This window comes from Stenella coeruleoalba (assembly GCF_951394435.1).
Source record: "Stenella coeruleoalba genome assembly, chromosome: 1".
NCBI lineage: Eukaryota > Metazoa > Chordata > Mammalia > Artiodactyla > Delphinidae > Stenella > Stenella coeruleoalba.
Window position 1 is genome coordinate 125,427,301 of NC_137169.1, and position 17,509 is coordinate 125,444,809.

Consider the following 17,509-nt stretch of genomic DNA (forward strand, 5'->3'; position numbering starts at 1 on the left):
CTCATCTAAAAAAAAAAATACTTTCGCAGAAACATCTGGAATAATGTTTGACCAAACAGCTGGGTACCGTGGCCTAGCCAAGTTGCCACATAAACTTAACCATCACACTACAGAAGACAGTCCGCCCGAGGACAAGCTGGGCAGACTCACGTTCCCGTCACTTTGGTGTGTGAGTAATTGGTGCGGGGAGAGTTGCAAAACAGGGGAACCGTGGAGAGATGGCATTCAGACAAGGGGTGAATTCACGCTGTGGAACTGGGGGGACGGGGGGAGTCAAGAGCTATTTGGGACCTAGTCTGACTCTGTAAGTGACTGACTAAAGGCTTGGCAGAGAGGAAAGGGACGAGCCGGGGGTTCCCGTGTCTGCCTGAGTTCAGGGTAACGTGTGTTCATTTTAGGACACGGGTGATAATGTCCTGAGAGCAGCCAGGCTGCAGGGAGGGCTTGGGAGCCGCAGCAGAGCTGCAGCTCCGGGACCGGGTGAGATCACCCGGGAAGGGTGTGCAGGACGAGAAAGGATGGGGGCGGGGGGAGGAAATTCTGGGAGCACTTAAGGGGTGGACAGGTCGTAAAGCACCTCCAAAGGTAAGCATTATTATTATTACTCACGCGATGGAATAATTTGTTGAAATGTTGATTGGTAGCCCCTCCCCCTCCCAGTCACCCCTGCCTTTTCTCTTGCTGGGAGGCAGTGGCTTCCTGAAGGCCTCAGCTCTGGGCCCACTGAGACAATGCCAGGGGGCCCGAGGTGCAAGGGTAGGGATGTGGCTTTGAGGGCCCGGACACAGAGGGGAGATAGACTGGGAACGGGAAAGAAGACGCCCTGTGCAGCGAGGACCCTGAGGTGCCTCGGGAGGTGGTGAGACCTCAGTAGAGATGGGGGTCGGGATGCGGGGCCCCAGATTTCTGGCCTCGGCAGATTCTTCCACTGCACGCGTCCAGGGAGCAGGAGCCCTGGCGACAAGAGACCCCCCGGGGGCCAGAGCCACTAGGATGGCTGCCTTCCCCCTGCCTTCTGGCCTCCTTTAAGCCTTAAAGGATACTGCATGAGAAAATGCAATTTTTTGCCATCCCAGCAGGCCCAGGACAGAATCAGACTGATTTAAAATAAATTAAGTAACATATGTGTCTTGCAAGCCTGCGCTTGTAGGTTGAGATTTGCAGCAACGCTGTTCCCTTCATTTACAGGTAAGGAAACTGAGGCCCCGAGGAGCTCAAGCTGTGTTAAAAGCACACAGCCAGTAAGGGACTGACGTGCTTTTGCGAGGTAGACCTTTCTGATTCCATAGCCCTAACCTGTGGCCGAAAAACTGCAGACACGCAAAGGGACCGGGCAGACACGGTGAAGGGAGGAAGCGTGTCAGGGCCGAGTGCTGGTCACCACAGCTCTTACCCGGCCTTGGTGTGTGTGGCAGGGGTGGGGCAACTGTGGAGGGCTTCCTGGAGGCAAAGTTCAAACACTCAGGCTCTGTCTCAAGGGGCCATCGCTGCAAACGTGGTCATAAGAAAAAGGCGTCTGTTTCAAAGACAAAGCTGGAAATCCACATTTTCTATGTGAAATCAGATGGGTACACCTTCGATTTTCTTGTTAAAAATTCAGAAGCGTCTGGGCTTCCCTGGTGGCGCAGTGGTTAAGAATCCGCCCTCCAATACAGGGGACACGGGTTCGATACCTGGTCCGGGAAGATCCCACATGCCGCGGAGCAACTAAGCCTGTGCCACAACTACTGAGCCTGCGCTCTAGAGCCCGCAAGCCACAGCTACTGAGCCCACGTGCCACAACTACTGAAGCCGTCACGCCTAGAGCCCGTGCTCGCGACAAGGGAAGCCACCGCAATGAGAAGCCCGCGTACCACAACGAAAAGTAGCCCCTGCTCACCGCAACTAGAGAGAGCCTGCGCGCAGCAACGAAGACCCAACATAGCCAAAAATAAATGAATTTAAAATAAATTTTTAAAAAAAGTATAGGTAAAAAAAAATTTCACAGGGGTCAAGCAAACCGTGTCTACGTGCGTTGGGCTGTGGGGCAAGGTGCTGCTCCGGGACCCGCCACCTCTAGGAGCCCGAGTCGGAAACTGGTTTGGACAGGAGGCCCGGAACACTGGAAGATGCTGGGCTTGGAAACAGAAGCCGGGCCCTCACTGGGGACTGACCGGCCCAGACCGTGGAGGGAGGGGTGGGTTCAGTTTGGGAGAGCCCACCAAGCCCGGATCAGCCTTCCCTCCTGTGCACTTTGGCTGAAGGGGGCAAGGGCACGCCTCCATCAGCCATCAGAGGGGCTTTTGGTGGCTGGGCAGCGGCCCGTCTGCACCCTGAACCCACCCACTCACACCCCTGCCCCAGTGGAGGGGGCTCACCCATACCTCTCCCTGCCCAGTGGGAGCTGCCCTGGTCCCGCTGACTCGTCCGCTGGGGCCTCAGGCCCAGCAGAGAGGATGCGGCTCCCCTTGCCCACCCCTCCCCCTGCTCTGTGGCCCAGACGGTGCCCTGTCGGTGCCCTCGGCCAGAAGCTCTCTGGAGACTCCAGGATGACTCGGAGCCGAGGCCCTGCTTCCTCTCCTGACCGCATCCTGCAGCTCGCGGCGGGGGCAGGTGCAGGGGAGGCACTGCCCCAGGCCTCTGTCTCGGTTGCCAGAAGCTAGAACTTGTCCGGACGGCCGCAGGTTGGTGAGTAGCTCTGCGAAACTCAGACAACTGACTTTGGGGCCAAGCCAGGGGACTTCATCCCACTTCTTCTCAAGGGAAGGGAACCCCGACACTGGGGCCAGACAGGAGTCAGGGCTGCTTGCAGTGCAGGGCAGCTCTGCTGCCTGGGGCTCAGGCTCAGGGCGGGAAAGGACCCACTGCCCAAGAGGCCAGCATCCTCCAGGCCGGCGGCTCTCGCTGGTTTCTCTCCGGAGTTTAGGGTCCCGCCCCGCACCCTCCCCGCCTGCCCTCTCTCTCCTCTTTCATTTTTCCTGTGCCTTCTCTCTTCCTTCTCTGCTTCATCTCCAACGCCTCCATCCCGGCCTGCGCACTGCCTGGACCAGGATCCCTGAGGCGCCACCCTCTCCTCGGCCCTGCTCCCCCCGCCGCGACCACCAGGGGGCGACAGTTCCCGGCGGAGCCTCCGGTCTCCGTGCGACGGCGGGGGGACGGGGATGGAGAGCCAGCCGGGGCCTGGGGCTCTAATCCAGCAGGGTCTCTACCTCGCTTCCCGCCCGCGAGCCCCCTGGCCCCGCTTCCCCTGCGTCCGCCGTGGGGCCACGTGTCCAGCCTGCCCCACCGCCCTGGCCTCTCTGGCCGGACCCCCTTTCCTTTCTGGAGACGCAAAGAGAACTGGGAACTTAAGAAAAGGCAGTGAATGGTGTTGAACATAATACAACTGCAGAGATAAGGCTAGATACCAGAACAAGGGGAGACAGGCATTTTGGGAGCTTTTTCCACCGTGGCAGAGACCAGCATCTAGACCAGAAGACACCCGGGTCCTGAGGGTGGGTCCAGAGGGCGGCTCCGCCCCAAGCTCCCCAGCGGGAAAGCGTGTCTGCTTGTCAGGTGGCAAGTCACTGCCCTCCTGGCCCCCACCCATGTGGCCCCTGGGTGGGTGGGTGTGCTGGAGAATCCCAGGCCCCAGGAGCAGCCCCGCCGCAGGACCCCATGGTGCTGCCCCCCGGAAAAGGCTGAGAACCGTGCAGCTGGGAGTGTGTGTGCCCTGCCCAGGGCTGGATTATCGCCAATACTCCAGTAACCCCTGCCCTTTTCAAAGGCCCGGGCTGGAGGTGCGTCTGAAATAGCGCCGGAGCCCCCCCAGCCCCCGGGCCCTTGCATCACTTTACCTGGCAGGTGCGAGCGTGCAGAGTGGCTCAGGGTCATCATTTAGGAGAGACGTTAAAACACGTGGGTTTTGGAGTCAGACAGCCTGGGTTTCTTCCTCTGTAAAATGGTGGGGATGGGATCACGCGTGTGGCCGTGATGAGGATAGTGAAACTGCGCGGATAGAATGTCCTCTGCACAGAGTAAGCTCTCAGAAAGGCAGTGACTTGTTGAAAGATGTTTTTTCGACATTCCTCATCTTATAAAAAAAAAAGTTTTTCTTCTTTCTCGCACTCAATTCTCAGGAAAAAATAATAATATTTCTGCACGATAATTGCATCTTTCATGTTCCAAACCTGTTACCGGTGACCAAGTTCCACTTCCTGTGGTTTAGCTGCTTCAGGCTTCAGAAGGCGCACCTCCTCCTGTGACCAGGCCGCCGGGCCCGCGGCCTTGGCACCGGTTAACTGAAAACAAGCTAGTGCCTCACACCTTTGGCGTCGCTTAAACTCCTCAGTGATGAGAATGGAAGGGAAGGGAGTGTGTTGAAGGGAAGTTGGTTTAAACTGAGGTCAGATGCTGTTGAAATGGTCCATGAACGCCGCTGCGTGTGACCTTTCGGCACCTCCCTCAGAGCTCTGGTTCCAGTCACTCCTGCCCTCACCCTCTGTGACCTGGTGACTTAGGTCAATGCATTTCTATTGATTTGTTCATAAATGCACTCACCAAAGTGTTCTAGGTGCTCTGATTACTCTGTAGGGGGTGGGTGCATTCCATGGAGTGGCCGAGAGGCCCCAGGAGGAGCTCAGGCCGGCTGGGCACTTGTGACGGGACGGGCAGAAGGTCCAGGCTGGAATCGGGGGGAGATGCCACCCGGTTTGTTCAAGGAATGTCAAAACTTCACTGTTGTCTTGGAGGCTGGAAAGTGGGTGATTTCCATCTTCTTACGCACTGTTGAGAGCTGGGATTTCCAGCAGGAATAGGTAAGAAATTGAGAAGCGATTAATATGCACCCACAGGGTAACAGGGCGGTGGGGGGAGGTGAGAGGACAGAGGGACGTAAGCTTTACCATTTCTGCGTGAGCTTTTTGTTGTGAAAATGCATTCTCTGTGTATGTGCAATTTCTGTAATGAAAATAGTGTAAAACTTGATATGAAGACTTTCCAACATTAGTAGAAGCAGAGCCTAGTATAGTGAGTTCCCATTTATCATCACCTAAACTTAGTAATTATCAACATGTCCCTGTATTTCCATAGTTTATTTTTTCTTTAGTGAAATATTTTAAAGAAAAATCCCAGGCCTGGTAACCTATCACTTCTAAATGTTTCAGAACGCATCTCAGGAAAAAAAAAAAAAAAAAAACCGCACCTTTTTCTTGTATAAACATGTGGCCATTTTCACAATAACTCCTTAGTAGTACACCTAACACCAAATCCATTCAGAGTCCTTCAGTTGTCCCAACACTGTCTTCTAAAGTCAGTCTTTCTATCTGGATCCAGTAAGGCCTACACGTTGCATTCTGCTCTTTTAATCTTGTGTGGGTCCCCTCCCCACCCTGATTGTTTTTTAATCATGTCAGTGACTTTTTGAAATCGGGTTAGTCGCCTCGTGAAATGGCCTACATTCTGTGTTTCGTCTGCTGCGTTCAACTTGCTCCTAACCCCACATTTCCTGCGACCTGGAAGGTATCGGCAAAGCCTTAGACTGGGATCCTGGCTTGTGTTTTGGGTGAGAACACCTCACAGACGGTGTCCGCTGCTCCGTCCCCGCCTCTCCCAGAGGCAGGTAGCCTCTGGTCGCCTCTCTTACAGCAATGATGTGGAGCTGACATGGGGGTTCCGGGTGACAGCGATCCTCCCCCATCAGACTGTGTTTTCCCCTTGTCACTGGGAGATAATCTGTGAGGTGACACGTCCAGCCCCCATCAGCTCCCACCGAGTGGTTTTAGTATCTTTTTCTCTAACAAACACCCATCACTGTGGCCCGAGTCAGTTATTGTACTGAGACTGCCGAAGGAGATTTTCTATGTCTAATTAAAATAGTTTTTCTCTTAAAAAGCAATAAATTCCATACGATGTGAGCAATTTCCTTCTTCGTGATCCATTTTCCCAACTCAGATTGTGACACAAGAAAACCCCCAGAAGACGTCCACGCTGGTTTATTACATTTTACAATAACCTCCCTATTTATACCACATGCTGGGGAGCCCCAGTGCTGGGGTCTTGCCCGCAGCTGCCCGACTGTCCAGCACTGGATACAGCACCTCAGCAGAGTGGTGACCGTGGGTGAGGCTCTCAGCCCCTCTCACTGCAGGGAACACTCTGGCCTCTGCAGGACATTCCCCGGCCGGAGGGACCAAATGTCCTCGGTCAACTTGAAGGCTTTCACTGAAGGGTCCCTGGGATTAACTGATACCCTGGAAATCAGTGATGTACAAAAAGTGGCTCAGTCACAAGACGGAATGCTGTGTGTGATTTTCAGTTTCAAGAAAAGAGAACTAGGAAAAGAGAAATAAAGCTTTACCCAAATTAAAGGTCCACCTGGCTTTATTTCCTTCTTTGATGCCAGTGAGGCTACCATCCCCATCTTTTTTGTGTTGCGGCTGGAGACTCAATTTACCGGGGTTATCCTGGAGGCGAGCCGAGACTCTTTTTAATTTCTGTAGTCCTGTGGTCTTGCACGCTGACTGGCACATAGTAAACTCAAAATGAAAATGAGTTGAATCAGTGATTTTGAGAAGAGAAATCCAAAACGATGGTATGACTCAATTCTATTTAACGAATGTCTTTCTCGGGTTTTTTACTCCCAATAATTATAGCAAACATACGATGCTTTTTTAATATGTGTCAGATAGTCCCGAGCACTTTTCACATATTAACACATCTAACTTTTTCACATTCCCTTTGTGCTAAGAAGCATGATTCCCATTTTAGGATGAGGATTTTGAGGTGAATAACAGGACAAAGACGGGGAGGAAGAAGCTGAGAGCTGCTGGCGTGGTTCACAGTCAGCGCCTAGCATCTAAAGTAATCATGGTAATTCTGACAAAAACCTGGTTACATAGTTGTTGTGCTACTTTTCAAGGTGCTTTGTTCCCGAAGCCGCTGCTCCTGGGGAAGGTGAGGCGGTCTCCAGAGGCGATGGGTCACACGGGGCCCGAGGGCCGGGAGCCCCGAGGAGGGCCGGGTGGCAGGGGGTTTGGGACCCACGTACAAACCAGCCCTGTACCAGGAGGAGGAGGTGATCACCGCACACACTGACCAGAGCAGGGGTGCTGGCGTCAACTGTCTGACAGCGGAGGCCCCGCTAGTTACATGCAGCCTGGCCCCGGATGGAGCCTTCAAAGGGACCACTGTGACATCTACGTGGTGGCCAAGAAAAATGCTGCTAATACCTTCCGGGGAAAAAAAGCAGAGCACCTTGTGATTGCAGTAACGTGACCTGGGACCATGACAGGAGAAGGGCTGGGGAGAGAAGGTCAGAAAATGAAAATGAGTACAGTTAGGCGGCAGGATCCTGAGCTAGTCTACTCTGAATGGGGCCTTGTCTCTCTTTATAGTGATCACAGTTTTAGAAAATGAGACCTGAGAAGGTTTGAGGCAGTAGCTTATATAAAAACCGAAACTTTGGGCGAACCTGAGACCCTCCCCGGCGCTGTGACTTTGCGGGCACGGGATCTGGGGTAGGGACAGCCCGGGCGTGAGCTGCTTGTTTTAGGGTATCTGTGTGGCAGGGGAAACGGGGAGTATGCACACCCGAAGACGGTCGTTTTCAGAGCAGGACGAGCTAGATGAATCACCCCTCGTCTGGCGCCTCTTCCTGGGCAAACCACAGCCTCCCAGACGCTGCACTTTCAGCTGCTTCGCGGGCCAGTGCCTGAGGCTTCTCCCCGGCAAAGCCCAGCACCTTCCACCCGCCTGTGGGGTTACCCAGGCAGCCCTGGGCGGGGGCGGGGGCGGGGGCGGGGGGGGGGCTTTAGCACTGCTTCTCCCAATCCCGACCCCGAGCCCAGCACGCCTGGGAAGAGCCCCCTTCCCCCTCTTAATCGGATGCCCAAACTCCATCTCCTGAGGGGACCCTGGTTGTATTAGATTGGGTTCTTCAGAGAAACAGAATATATATAAAGACGTTTATTATAAGAAATTGGCCCAGCCTTCCCTGGCAGGCCGGTGGTTAAGACTCCGTGCTCCCAATGCAGGGGGCACAGGTTTGACCCCTGCTCAAGCAACTAAGATCCCGCATGCTTATCACGGCCACTCCCCCCCCCCCAAAAAAACACAACAAAACAAAGAAACTGGCCCCCGTGGTTATGGAGGTTGAGAGGTCCCAGATCTGCACTAGGCAAGCTGGAGGCCCCGGAGAGCCGATGTGAGGGGTCCCAGTGCCAGTCCGGGTCCGCAGGGAGCAGAAGCCTGATGTCCCAGCTCAGCGGGTCGGGGGAGGCTGGGTTCTCTCTGACTCTGCCGTTGTGCCCTAGTCAGGCCTTGAGCGGAGGCATGAGGCCGGCCCTGTGATGAGGGCCATCCGCTCCACTCAGTGTCTGATTCAAATGTTAATCTCATCCCAAAACACCCAGAATAATATCCGACCGAGCACCCAGGCGCCCGGTGGCCCAGTCAAGCTGACACGAGGTTAAGCGTCACACCCGGATCTTCTGAGAGCAGAAGCAGGGCCAGTGCCGGTGGCCTTCACCCCAGGTCACCCTTTGGTTTAGGGCTAATCGGTGAGAAACAGGGTAAGCCGGGCACCAGCAAACTACAAGAAGTGGAGGATGGCTTGAGCTGGGCACCAGGATATGGGCTTAAGTCCTGCCCTGGGCGTGACCTCGGCAAGTCAACACACCTTGGTGTTTGAGTTCCCATCTATACGGTGGGGGCAATAACACAAGTCTTTAAGGCAAGTTACATGAACTCTCCAAGGCTCGATTTTTTCATCTGGTGAACAGGGAGAATAATATACATGCCATAAAGTTGCTGTGAGGATTAATAAGATAGTACATATAAAACCCTTAGGTCAGGGATTCCCTGGTGGCGCAGTGGTTGAGAGTCCGCCTGCCGATGCAGGGGACACGGGTTCGTGCCCCGGTCCGGGAAGATCCCACATGCCGCGGAGCGGCTGGGCCCGTGAGCCATGGCCGCTGAGCCTGCGCGTCCGGAGCCTGTGCTCCGCAACGGGAGAGGCCACAACAGTGAGAGGCCCGCGTACCGCAAAAAAAAAAAAAAAAAAAAAAAAAAAGAATCTATGGCCTTTATGTTATCAGAAAATAAGGATTTGATAAATTAATTTGTCTTTTTTGTTTTTAACCTTAACACTCAAATCCTTTCTGGACTCTAAAATAGACATGCTAAAAGAGGAAATAAAATGGAGTCATTTAAAATGTTCAATTAGGGCTTCCCTGGTGGCGCAGTGGTTGAGAGTCCTCCTGCCGATGCAGGAGACGCGGGTTCGTGCCCCGGTCCGGGAAGATCCCACATGCCTTGGAGTGGCTGGGCCCGTGAGCCATGGCCGCTGAGCCTGCGCGTCCGGAGCCTGTGCTCCGCAACGGGAGAGGCCACAACAGTGAGAGGCTCGCGTACCGCAAAAAACAAAAAAAAAAACCCTTAGGTCAGCACCTCTCATATAGTTTGTGCTCAATAAATATTAGCCATTATTTTAACACCTACTTCAGAGTGATATTGTAATAATATGTTGTATAAAAAAGGTATTTGAAATAACATAATAAGATGGTAATATTGTATTCTTTTAAACTTGGGCAGATACCAAATTGGCAAATATTTTTTTACGAGAATAACGCCTGGTGTTTGTTCAGGGTGTGGTGAACGGGCACCCGCATACCTCCAGAGAGAATGTAAATTTTTCAACATTTTTGGCACAGTGTACCGAAGTCTTAAATGTTCATACTCTCTGATGAATAATTTCACTTCTAGGAATTTGTCCTGAACAAAGAATCAGAAGTGAATATAAAGATTTTTGTCCAAGGATGTTCATCACAGAATTACGTATAAGAATGAAAACTTGAAAAAAAGTTTAGGGGCTTAGTTAAATAAATGTGGTTACATTTCATATAATGGTGTAATGTAACCTTAAAAAGATGTTTAGAATAATATATATATATATTTTTTTTTTTTGCGGTACATGGGCCTCTCAGTGCTGTGGCCTCTCCCATTGCGGAGCATAGGCTCCGGACGCGCAGGCTCAGCGGCCGTAGCTCATGGGGCCCAGCTGCTCAGCGGCATGTGGGATCTTCCCGGACCGGGGCACGAACCCGTGTCCCCTGCATCGGCAGGCGGCAGGCGGACTCTCAACCACTGCGCCACAAGGGAAGCCCTAGAATAATATTTAACGACCTGATAAAATACGGCATTTTGCAAGTGAAGGAAGCATGCCACAAAATAAAGTATATAACATATATTCAACAAACTGTTACTGAATGCCAAGTTTGTGCCAGGCACTGGGTACACACTTGGAAACACAATAGACTCAGTTTTTGGTCTCATACAGATTGACCCCAATTTACTGGTTTATTTATTTATTTTCATTTGATTTACTTTATTTACTTACTCATTTATTTTTGGCCACGTGGCAGGCAGGATCTTAGTTCCCTGACCAGGGATTGAACCCATGCCCCCTGCAGTGGAAGCGCAGAGTCTTAACCATTGGACCGCCAGGGAAGACCCCAATTTAGCTGGGAAACAATGTACATGTCTATCATTATATACACAGAAAAAGAAGGTATCTTCAAGGTGGAATAATGGATGTTTTCCATATTTTTCCTTTATATTTTCCCGTAATTTCCTTTTTTAAAAAAAACAAAGAACCTGCATTACTTAAACAATCGGGGGGGTGGGGCGGGACTTAACAATTTGTAAGAGAGAGCCTGGGCCTGGGCATCCCTGGGCGTGAGCTGGGTGTCACCCGGGAGCGGGTGACAGGGTCCAGAGAAGTCGGGAGGGAGAGACAGAGGCTTAAGCTGCCCTGTTGCTGGTCTGCGACCCTGACCAGGCTGCTTCCAAGCCCAGCCCCACCATCAATAAAATGAATGGATCATTCCTGCCTGCCCCAGGGTCATGAGGGCCAAGGAAAGCATGTCTATGTGCCTTTTACAAACGTGTGCTGTGCTGCAGAGATGCAAGTGGTCGCCGTTACCTTAAGCAGGTGAGTTTCCGGGTCTGGCCCTCCCTGTCCCTGACTTGGAACGAGCAAAACGGGCCTCCAGCTCTGCAGGCCTGCGATGGACGTACTTAGGGGTCGCACACAGCGCCCATTCTCATGAGAGATGCAATGGCACGCGCAGAGACACTCTGGTGACAATTCACCTCCCCGCTTCCTCCTTCCCTCCCGCGAGCCCAGCATCCCTGCCCTTGGGCTCCCGGGTCTTTCCATCCTTTGCCCCACTGGACTGAGCGGGGGTCTTGGTGGGGACGTGGGTGGTGAGGAGCTTGGGCTCTGACGAACGAGATGTCCTCACCATGCCCAGAGCGACGGTGGGGCTGAGTCATCTCACCAAGCGTGGCTTCACCCACTCTGCCATTCCCATGAACTCCCCAGATCACTCACCCAGGGGCCTGGGTGACAACACGGTGCCCTGAGAAAGGGCCCAAGAAAGCCCAGAATTAGTCACAAGTTCAAATCAGAGTCACACAGGCCGAGGTGCCCAGCCTTTGCCCAACGTTGACCTTTAAAAAACCCAGAGAGGGCTTCCCTGGTGGCGCAGTGGTTGAGAGTCCGCCTGCCGATGCAGGGGACACGGGTTCATGCCCCGGTCCGGGAAGATCCCACATGCCGCAGAGCGGCTGGGCCCGTGAGCCATGGCCGCTGAGCCTGCGCGTCCGGAGCCTGTGCTCCACAACGGGAGAGGCCACAACAGTGAGAGGCCCGCGTACCGCAAAAAAAAAAAAAAAAAAACCTCGGGCAAGGGGAGGGGGCACCCTTGGAAGGGGAGGGGCAAGGGCAGCCAGGCCTGGACCCAGCTAATCCTGAGGGTTGGGCTCCTGTGATTTCTCATGTACGGCTGAGCCCCTTTGCTGTGCACCTGAAACTATCACAAGGTCGTTAATTGGCTATACTCCAATACAAAATAGTTTAAAGAAAAGAACGTGATTTCCCTCGATCTGTGAGGTGCCTGAGTAAACTAGAACCATCTCCATCCTTCAGATGAAGAACCAGAGGCTGGAGGGAGCTGGCAGAGATGCCCAAGGAAAGCCCCCGCCGGGACTGAGCCAGGTCAGGACCGGCTCTGTCTTCAGCTCCAGCACTGGGGCACTGTGACTGCTCTTTGTTCGCTGACCTTAAAAGAAGCTTGCAGAAAATTTCATGACAGAGACATGGAGGGGAAGGGGCTACCACTCCCTCACCCCTACAGCCCTTTCCTGTGTGCCTAGATCGTAATACCATGCAGCAACCCCGCTTTTACGCTTCGCGTTATTTCTTATCATTTCGGATGACGACGGGGTCCCGATGACCGTTCCCTCCACGGGGGGTTCATGCGTGTCCCCTTCCCCACCAGACACTGGGGACACAGCCTCAAACCAAACAGACATGCTCCCTTGGCTTATGGAGCTCGCATTCTCAAGGGAGAGACAACACAAACAGAGAGAAACAGGACGGCTTCCCACTAGTTGAGAAGAGAGACGCCTATGGCGCTTAACTGGAGCTAGAGAGGGAAAAGCACAGAAGGTGGTTTTTACCCAAAGGACCCTGTGGTTCCTAATGTTTTGCTTCGACAACACCAAGGCTAACAATTATTTTATATCCTCCAGCCTTGAAGTGTGTGGGTGTTTATTTAACACAAGCAACTCTGTTACCCCTTTTTTCTTTTCACTTATCAGCATTTTCCAATCTCCCAGCAGGGGGAGGGAAATGCTGAGCTTTGATAACTGCTGTGCTGGGGGGAGCTGGAGAAGTTTTCTGTCTGTCTGTCTTCAGGGAACTCAGTTCATCAGCAAGTCGGGAGAAGCAAGGTGACAGGGGTCCAGGTAGGGGCTCCGTCCGAACAGCCCAGTAAAGCCCTTCTGCTGTAAGTTGAGGTCCCATCATATGAAACGGTCACCTCTTGCCTCGGAGGGCGATGAGGTGAGGATGGGGGCAGCCCCGATGTACCGAGGTTAAAGTGTCTGGACTCGGTCCTGCCGGCCCGGCGACCCCACAGGCTGCAAGGCCTGCCTCCCTCGGGTGCGTGGGGAGGACGTGCCCAGGTGTGCTTCTTCCCAGCTTGACCTCCCAGGGCCGCTGACAGGCGGGTTTGAACTGCTCTAACCCATCAGCCCCAAAGACTGGACTCCACGCCTGCCCGGGGGTCTGGCGGAGAGGGGGGCCCTCAGAGAGAAATTCTGAGCTCCTTTCCGCAGCGACCAACACTTCTTCAGGCCAAATCCTCTTAAAAGTAGAAACACTGAAATTTCAACCCCTCCAGAAACCTCAAACGATGTCACAGAGTCAGAAAATGGACACCCTCAACATTTGTACTGGATGGTCTCAAAAGGGGTAGGAGAAAAAGCCCTGTGCTGATCTGAGAATCACAATGACACATTTCCTCTTTGAAGTGGCACCTGGCTGGCAGATGACCTTAAATCTTTTTTTTTTTTTCCTCTTCTCTCTTTGAAATCTTCAAAATGTGAAGCATCCTTTAAAATAATGAGAATTAAAAGCTATGCCGCCCTCCCGTGGGACTGCTGTGCCCACGGTGGGATCAGCTCTCTCGGTCCCTGACCTTCACCCCAAATTCCGATCACTTTGAGGTCAACCTCAACTCCTGGGTTGAGTTTTGTCTGACCCAGTGTTCCATCCGCCTCTGCTCAAGTAAAGACCGACACAGTTGTCGGGCGAGGGCAGCGAGAGTGTTTATTGAGAAAGGGGAACTCACACTGAAGGGCCTGGTGTCCGGGCTGGGGGAGAGAGAATCCAAACACCTGATGAGAGATGCCGGAACCCTCTGTCCAGAGGGAAGGTCCAGGATAACTTCCAGGGTGAGTCCTGCCGCTTGTTGGGAGAGGGGAGAAGATACGGAACTGGGGCAGGCCCGGGCTTCTGGGGAAACTCAGGAGGAATGGCTGGGTGAGCCGATAGCAGGACTGGTTCCCACGCTTTGGCAAGCTTTGAAAATGAAGATCTGAACTGATGGTGACTAATGATTCAGCAAACTCTGCCCCAAGACCGCTGAGTATAAAGGGCTGTCGGTTTCATAGTCTGTAGGATCTTTTGGAAAGTGAGGGGCCAGAGGGTCTGGCTTGGAGGAGGTATTTCTCAGACGGCAATGGCGATTGTAGGGACCAAAGGTAACAGAGCCCAAGACAAGAGTGGCTTTTGGGGGGCTCTGGCCAGTGTTGCTATCCACGGGGCAGAGAAGGGAGGCCCACTTCCCTTTCCCCTACTCGGCGGACCCTGCGGTGTCCGGGCTGCTGTGGGCTCCATCTTGCGGGACCTTTCTTGGGCTGGAGACAAAGAGCCCAGGTGCCCGCGGGGCCGAGCGGCAGAAGACCTGGTCTCAGCCGCCTGGCGTGGGGGGAGTTCGAAACGCTGAGGTTTTGGGAAAGCTGGTGAACCAGACCCGCGGGGTCTAGGCGGTGCCGGCGGAGCCGCTCTCCGCGCTCGGGAAGGCAGGTCCGGGGAAGGCAGGTAGGGGGTTGGGGGCGGCCCACCTCGCTATGCCTCCCGCCCCTCTCCGCGCGCCGCTGCCGCGCGCTCCTCCGGGCTGGCCAGCTATGGGCCCACGGCCGAGGAGGCGTTCGTCGTCTGGGCTCGGCGGGCCGGGCTCCGGAACGGAGAGCCGTAGTCCTGGGAGAGCGAGGACGCCGAGCTGCCCCCGCGCGCCGCGCGCGCCGCGCGCGCCGAGCGCCAGCAGGCCCCGCGCCGCCGCAGCTGCGCGCGGAACGAGCGGTCGAGCAGCAGGTAGATGAGCGGGTTGGCGCAGCTGTTGACGAAGGCCAGGCAGGTGGCGACGGAGAGGCCCCAGCGCAGCGCCAGCAGCAGGCGGCAGGGCAGCGGCAGCGCGCGCAGGCTCGCCAGGTGGAAGACGGCGCGCAGCGCGCAGAAGGGCAGCCAGGAGCCCACGAAGGCGCCCTCGACGGCGAAGATGATGCGCAGCGAGCGGTTCCGGGCGCGGCTCAGGTGCGCCGGCCCGCGCAGGCGGCGCGACACGAGGCAGTAGCAGACGACGGTGACGGCCAGGGGCAGCGCCAGGGTCAGCAGCAGCGACAGCAGGCTCAGGCCCTGGAAGGCGTCGGACGGCTCCTCGGCGCACTGGCTGCCGTGGCCCCCGGGGAGCGGCCGCAGGCGGCGGAAGGCCAGCGAGGGCAGGCCGGCCGCCAGCGCCGTGGCCCACACGGCCCCGCACGCGGCCAGCGCGCAGCGCCGGGTGCGGCGGGCGCGCGCGGCCAGCGGGCGGCCCACGGCCAGGTAGCGGTCCACGCTGAGGCCGGCGAGCAGCAGGGCGCCCGCGCAGCGCGTGCCGGCCATGGCGAAGCTGCTGAGTTTGCACAGGCCCTCGCCGAAGGGCCAGAGGCCACCCCGCGCCGCCGCCGCGGCCCACAGCGGCAGCGTGAGCACGAAGCCCAGGTCGGCGGCCGCCAGGTGCTGCACGAAGGTGTCCACGAGCCGCCGCGGGCCGCGCCGCCCGACCAGCAGCCACAGCACGAAGGCGTTGCCCGGCAGGCCCACGGCGAAGGCCGCCAGGTAGAGCGCGGGGATGTAGGCGTAGCCGTAGGGCAGGTCCCGGGCCGCGCACAGCTCCTCCTCCAGCTCCAGCTCCAGCTCCTCCGGGGCGCCCGACCCTGAGTAGTCCCAGGACGCCGTCCCCGGGCTGGGGCTCCAGGGCTCGGTGGGGCGCATGGCTGGCGAGACCCGGGCGGACGCGGCGTCGAGAGGAAGGGTGGCTCTTCACGAACGGTGCCCAGCACCTCCCTTCCTGTCACCCACCCGGGGCCGAGGCGACTGGGTGGGCAGGAAGGGGTGGGGGAGGACGGGGGGGAGGGGGGCGGGGAGGAGGGGGGAGGGGGGAGGGGGCGGGGAGGAGGGGGAGGAGGGGAGGAAGAGGGGAGGGGGAGGGGAGGGGGGGAGGGGGAGGGGAGGGGGAGGAGGGGGAGGAAGAGGGGAAGGGAGGGGGAGGGGAGGGGGAGGGGAGGGGGAGGGGAGGGGGAGGGGAGGGCCAGGCTCCTGGGGCGGAGACGGTGGCCGACGATTTGGGGCGGGGTCGGAGGCCGGGGCGGGGGGGCTTCCCAGCTGGGTCCTAGGAGGAAAAGTCCCCAGGGCTGGGACACGGCCCTGCCTCCCTTGGGAGCCTAGCCTGTCCCTCTCCGTAAGTCGCTCGGTTTCTTTGTTTGTTCATGGGCCAAGAACGGCAACCGTCTCAGGGGTCTGGTGGCCGGTTGAAGAGACGCCCAGAGCCCCAGGCGGTCCTCATCCCCGCTTCCCCCGCTCCCCGCTGCTGTCTGTCTCTGGGAGGAGACAGGACCAGGGGTGAGTATTTTATCTGGGGAGGAGCCTCCGCCGCAGTTCCCCTGCCTTCTAGGAAAGAGGGGTTCTGCCATCTGTGCACAGCGGGCATGTTGCGGGGAGCCTGCCCTTGGGGGGCCTACCTACTATCAGGGACTGGCCACCAGGCCCTCGAATGGTGTTAGCTCCCTGAGATGCTGGGCCGCGTGCCTTAGCCCAAAGGGTGGCTTTTCTGACCAACTCAGGTTCCCAGGGAGCCACAAGGGAGGGCTTGACCCTGGAGGGGGAGGGTCAGACTGTCCAGATGAAAGGAGCAGAGCCTGGAATCCAAATCCCAGCTCTTCCCCACCTTCCTGCGTCGGCAAAACCTACCTGTTAAGCCAGACACAGATGTAAGTTCAGTACGAAAGATGACACGCGACGGTACCTGACTCAGCGGATTAGTCGTCCTAAATCAGGAGTCAGGATCTTAGAAGGCGGGCGAGATCCCTCGTGCACTGAGAGAGGTGGGGAAGGATACACGGAGAAGGGTGGGCGTGAAGCCTGGCCTTGAAGGAGGCGGTGGGGCCAGGGAGGGAACGGGGAAGGGTGCACGGGGATGCTGGACGACTCCAGTTAGGTCCCAACTCTTCTTAGCAGACTTCCTCCCATGAGCTGCTGTGTAGCAACTGATGTGACAGTGTGCGTGTCCCCCCAGAGCCCCCGCCCCATCGTCACCAGGAATGAATGAACTGTTGGGCCATCTGGCTTTAAAAATTTGAGGTGGATTATCTATCCGTTTTATAGCATACCGTCCCGTTACAGCGAGCTCCTCCGTGCGCAACGCCCTGTTTGGGCGTCACAGAGATGCCGTTCTTGACCTTGGAGGGTGTCTGAATAGGAGGCAAGGGAGACAGATTCATGCACAGGACGTGCAGTGGCCAGCGTGCTAGAGGTCAGATGGCCTGGAGTGAATGTTAGCAAAGTCCCCCTGGAGCTCAGACGGGAGGGAGCAGCTGCCTTTGATGAGAAGAGTCAGAAACCTTTCCCGGCACCTGAGGTCAGTTCCAGAAAGGAGCTGAAAGGTGAATTCTTCGAGCAGCAGAGCCCAGGTGGGAGGAGGGTGTTAGGAGGGGATGCAGCAGAGGCAACAGGGGACTTGGATGTCACCAGTAGGAGCCCCCAGACATGTTGAGGAGGGCAGTCCCCCCATCTGCTTTGCACAGGTCAGTGCAGAACTGTGGACTGGATGGGGAGAAGCTCCAGCCGGGGGACCCCACCGTGGGCTGTTGTCATTGTTTGTGTTGG

The 17,509-nt window shown here is 56.1% G+C and overlaps 1 protein-coding gene across 1 annotated transcript; it reads right to left on the minus strand.

Moving 5' to 3' along the window:
* Positions 1-13,917: 13,917 nt before the first annotated feature.
* GPR25 (G protein-coupled receptor 25) lies at positions 13,918-15,676 on the minus strand. The gene has a single exon (XM_079930889.1). The coding sequence runs from the start codon at positions 15,617-15,619 to the stop codon at positions 14,492-14,494; it is 1,128 nt and encodes a 375-aa protein (XP_079787015.1). The 5' UTR covers positions 15,620-15,676; the 3' UTR covers positions 13,918-14,491.
* Positions 15,677-17,509: the final 1,833 nt, after the last annotated feature.

Bases quoted from the DNA above. Each gene is read 5' to 3' on its own strand.
- GPR25 (XM_079930889.1), bottom strand. From the start codon at position 15,619: ATGCGCCCCACCGAGCCCTGGAGCCCCAGCCCGGGGACGGCGTCCTGG.